At 32.9% G+C, this 5,369-nt stretch overlaps 1 protein-coding gene across 1 annotated transcript; it reads left to right on the top strand.

The window, feature by feature from the left end:
* Nucleotides 1-510: 510 nt before the first annotated feature.
* Nucleotides 511-4,231, top strand: LOC141678704 (uncharacterized). The gene is made up of 3 exons (XM_074485065.1): nucleotides 511-891; nucleotides 1,260-1,393; nucleotides 3,816-4,231. Exons 1-3 carry the CDS (start codon nucleotides 651-653, stop codon nucleotides 3,981-3,983), a joined length of 543 nt encoding a protein of 180 aa, XP_074341166.1. The 5' UTR covers nucleotides 511-650; the 3' UTR covers nucleotides 3,984-4,231.
* The last annotated feature ends 1,138 nt before the right edge of the window (nucleotides 4,232-5,369 follow it).

Raw genomic sequence — 5,369 nt, 5'->3', positions numbered from 1 at the left:
CCACACCTATATAAGGGGTCTCACCTCACAAATCAGAACTACGTTTTTAACTTGATTCTTGGCAATCAGCGAGGTACGTAGGCATCTTGTTAAGGCAGATCGAACCACGAAATACAAGAGCAGTCAAATCGAACCTCAAAATTCACGAACTCTAGCGTTAAGTAAACCCTAAGTTTTTATCCATAACAAGCTGTGAATAATGATATTTATAATCAAACACCATGTATGGGGTTGGAATAAAACTAGTTTTATACTTGATTCCAATACACCAACCAAACGATTAAAATTATTTTTTGAAATTGAGAAAATATGATAAAATCATTTCACTTTTCCTTTTAATTTCTCTGTAATTTTAAGTTCCCAAATTGAATTGAGAAAAAAATAAAATTAATCTTGGGCCTTAAAAATTAAAATGTTACAATGAAATGCTTATTTTTCATTTTTTTAGCCATCTAAGCCGGTTAGAAAATAAAAAAGCCCATAGATGAGCCTTAAATATTTCTGGGCTTTGCTCTTTTCGATGATCCTCGATACAGAAGAAAGAGTTCATGGGTCAAAAAAGCAAGCTGAAAAACACAAAATAGCCGTCGTTGACAATAACCCTGCAAATTGCTTCACACTCCTCCGCAGCAATCAAAACAAGAACAAAAATGAGTTTCGGAGCCCTAAGATCTATAATCCGACCCGTATCAAGAACCCTATTTTCATCCTCAATCAAATCAGCCTTCTCTCCGGCAACATTTCCTCCGACAATATCTCCATTTCCGGCAATCAAATGTCCATGGTTTCCGGCGTCAAGCTCCTTAATTCACAGTCTCACTGATACGCGATTTCCGAAACGAAGGCCCGTTGATAAGCCACGTAAAAAAAGATCCAGCTTGAGACCCTCAGGTTTAACTCGTTTTTACTTCCTTTATCTATATAGTTAAACCTCGAATATCCGGAACCGGAAAATATTATTCATTTATGGAGATTATTCGTATGGTTAAAAGTACATTTTACCTCTTAATATATATGTGTGTATATGTATATTTGTGTTCGTAAACTGCTATTGGTTATATGCTTTAAATATAAAATGAGGATTTAGGATTTTATATATTGTAATGAATTGATGTTTTAAAATGCTTTCGTATTTAAATATAAGGATATATTTTTTTGCGGATTGGTGATAGTTGATTATATGACTAGAATTTAGTTTTTTATTTGGTGTATGCTGGCTGAAAAAATAAAGTTGAAATACTAGTTGTTGCGTATTGTAGGGCCGTATGCTTGGGTTAAGTATACACCGGTTGCTCAACCAAGTGCTATGCTGAATCAGGGAAGCTCGATTCAGAAAAATGTCAAGAGGAGGAATGAGAAGAAGCGGATAAAACAGAGGCACAGCTTTATAATGGTTCGTAAGTTTTCATAGACCTATGTGTTACATTGTTACCTTGAATTCAGGGCAAAATCATTGACAATAATTAAGATATGGACTTTTAAAGTTGTCTCAAAATCTTAAACTGAAATGCGGTGCAGTTTCTTGTCTCGACGTTTTCACCCCTTTAAAATTGTTATAAATTTATAGAAAAAATAGAGAATTTAGTTCCCTCATAGGTTGACTGATATCATATAATTTAAGTTTAAGATTGTTAACCAGATGAAAGTTGTACTCATTTGAAACAGGCAATACAAATTTGAGACAACATAATAGACAAAACTGTTTGTCCAAAAAGTTATGGAATTAATCTTATACAGTCAATAATCTCAGAAAACATATACATAAACATGCTGGATGTTCACATTATAGAATTAATCTTGTGTTACAGTTGAGGACTTTACTTACCTTTGAAAGAGAGACCATAACAAGTCATGTCATAAAAATCAGTTTAATAGAACCCGGCTAGTCTGAAATTATATCACGGACTGTTATTGCGAGCATCTCCTATGCCAGTTAGTCCTTCACAAAGTACTGTCTTAGCATATTAACTTATCATCTTGCTTCAATCCTGTGAATATCATATCCAAATATTTTTATATAAATTTTTCTTTATTTTTTTTAGGAACTTATATAATGGGTTAAGCACCACATGCCTTATCAATGCTATTTGTATGTATTTATAGTAAAATGCAATGATCCTCGTTACTCATTAAGTTGAAATAATTTAAAGATGATAAACGTTTATATCATATAATCCTTGTGTTGCAATCAAATACTTCACTAACCCAATCTTTCAACCTTATTAGATATAGATATAGATTATTATAAATTTGTAGAAAAGATATAGATGTTAGTTCCCTCATAGGTTGATATCATATCAAAATTTCAACTTAAGATTATAAAAGTTGTACTTATTTAAAACAGGCCATACAAATTTGACAAAACATAATGGGAAAGATTATTTATCTCAAAAGGTCTTTTTTGTTTTTGTTAACGAAGTTCTCCGAACCTAAACTCCTTGAGCATCAGCTGATCTCTTAGCAGCCACCACACTTCTATACAAGGAACTCACTGATGCTTTATCATTCAACATAACTTCCTGGCTTCTTCCATATTTCGAGAACTTCACTTAAAGATTATTAGTATTCCAAACTATGTTAAGTAGTTCTTCAGTACAAGTTTTTTGTAATATTATACCCGACCAGTCTAAAGTCTTTGCGTGACAAACTTTTAGCCTCTAGGAGTTTAAATACTGTATTACTAATCTGAGAGTTGTATGTGTTCATTACATCACCAATAGCCTTTAAAATATATATCATTCACAATGTCTTTATCTCCTGACCGTATGAATACCAAGTGACATAAAGTTATAGGTAAATATGTCTCAAATCTACTTACCTCGTAATGACCTCATGTGTGTCCCTTTGTGTAAATGTACTTTGATTCCCCTGGTAAACCAGGTTGCTTTAGAGCTTAGACCTTTAAACTTCTCACTTTGCTAGAAAGAACAAGCCCTACAATATGAAGCATCTATAACTAAGACTTTGGTTGTCAGAAAAAAATTTCAAGAACAGCATTTCCACAATTTTAAGCATCTTATCTGGCTCAGATATAGCTTTACAAGTCCGAGAACACATTAAACTGTACTATTTAACATTTTCAAATATGTATATTGGTTACATGCACCAACATGAGTATTAGCTTGATATTGCATTAGCTTTGTTGCTAACACGTTTAGTCGGAGAGGCCTGTTGTAAGTATAGACATATCTATAGTGAAGGTTGTATCTGGTTTTCGTTTTAAGTGAAAAATGACAGTAAAAGATATCAAAAGAAGACTTTAAAGGATTATGATTCATTTCATAGATTTTTCTTACAGGAATGCAGCATTAGTATAAAAGTACTAGTAGTAGTATGCTATATAGTTGTAAGGGTAGTACTGTAATTTCAGAGTTAGTTAGAACTGCAGTAGTATAAATAGAAGCTCAGTTGTAATTTGAGAGTATGCTTGATGAAATAACAGAAAATGGGACTTTGTTCCACAAACTTCTCTCTCCCTTCTCTCTAGGTTTTCTCTCTCTAAAACCTTTCTTCTTCTGCAAGTTCTCTTAGAACTCTGCCAATTCTTCCCTTTCTACTTCTAATATCTCTCTATTTCTGTCTCTATCTCTCTGTTTCTCAGCTGTAACAAGCTGTTTATCTCCCTAAAACACAGAAAACTACAAAATTATACATAAAACAAGTCAGGAATCCATCAATTCTTGACACTTGATCAATTATTTAAATGTAATTGTCTATTGATAAAAAAAATTACTTAGAATCTTTCTTAGTGCCTTTTCCTTCTATTTAGAGCATACAAATGCTTTTTCTATAGTCTGATGTTGTTGTGACTGCAGTCGGAGAAAAGGAAACGTAAAGTGCTGATGCAAGAAGCAAAAAGGAAGAAAATCATTAAAAGAGTAGAGCGCAAGATGTCTGCCGTTGCAAGGGACAGGGCATGGGCTATCAGACTAGCAGAACTACAACGGCTTGAGGAAGAGAAGAAGGCGGCTGCTACTGCCTAATATGTTCTTATGTCTAATCATAAGCCCCAAATAATGTAGTAGCTGAAACAATCTCTAATCTTTAATGTAGGATTATAAAACACTGTATTAGCAAATGGCCTTGATTTTTGTTTCTGTTGGAGTACGTCAAGTTCTAGATATTACTTATTTGTTGCTCAAGCACACTCTTCTAAACCTACCCTGGGCAAAGTCACCCTTCATTACCATGAATCTTGAATCCACAGAATATGGTATTTTCTATTTTGTTATGCCTTTAGGTACATGCGAAATTTTATTTAGAGAACTCATCTGATCATGCTAGTCAATCTAAATATTGAACTACGAAGGGCTCCTGGTCTGAGCTGCAGGCAGGCGATATGAAAGTTTGGATGGACATCTAGATTTTTTAGTTGATGGTCTGAACATTATCATTATTATTTCTTGTATGTTATGGGTTCTTTTAAATTTGATTAAATCACCTCTTATGCTTGTCTATATTCTATATTTTGATATTGTAATATGATTTCATAAGCATCGCATTTGATCCTTATTACCCAGTACTTCAGGGGAAGGTTGTCCACTTGTCTTAGTACTCCCTCCGTCCCATAATAAGTTTCCTATTTTGATTTTTGACACTATTCATTTTAAGCTATTGACAACGAAGTTTTAATATTTGATACTAATACGAAATTAAAGATATTACGAATCCAAAATATGTATTGGCAAACGTGTCCAATATAAATAGAAAATGTTTTTAGGCGGGAATAATACATCGGAGGACGGGGAAAGTATATGAAGCTACAGCACAAATTAAGCGAACAATATACTACGCACGCTGTATTCCACTATAAATTTTATTATAAACAAGTCCTTTCGGAATAATTTGCCTGTCACTAAAATTCCATAATGAAACAAATACGTCATCCTATGCACTGAAGTTCGGGTAAATCTTTAGGCAGTGAAAAAGACTAGTATGGCAAAGTTAATAACTCTTAAAGACTATAAAATCGTCAAAATTAGTTTTACTTCACGTTCAGTTTGCACGGGCCACAACTTCTTCATGTGTAATATTATAAAAACTTAATTGCACAAAAATGACATGAGTTATAATATTTTTGTATAAAAATGGCTAACATATAATAATTGGCACATGTGTGACTTATGTATAATTTTCTTGTCACACGATTGCATTCCATTAATTTTTTTAACGGACGTTAGAATTTTTATAAATAAAGATGTAATTGCACGAAAATGGCTTACATTATAATATTTTTGCATAAAAATAATTAATTAAGGAATTAATAATCAAAGAGTATCTACAAACTAAATCAATTACATAATTGAAAACCAAAGAGAACCTACAAATCTTTCACTAGTTTTGTCCCTTGGGGTCGTGTAGAAAAGAAC

This window comes from Apium graveolens, chromosome 8 (genome assembly GCF_009905375.1).
Source record: "Apium graveolens cultivar Ventura chromosome 8, ASM990537v1, whole genome shotgun sequence".
Classification (NCBI taxonomy): domain Eukaryota; kingdom Viridiplantae; phylum Streptophyta; class Magnoliopsida; order Apiales; family Apiaceae; genus Apium; species Apium graveolens.
Note: the sequence above shows the minus strand (reverse complement) of the source record. Positions and strands in the feature narration are given on the sequence as shown.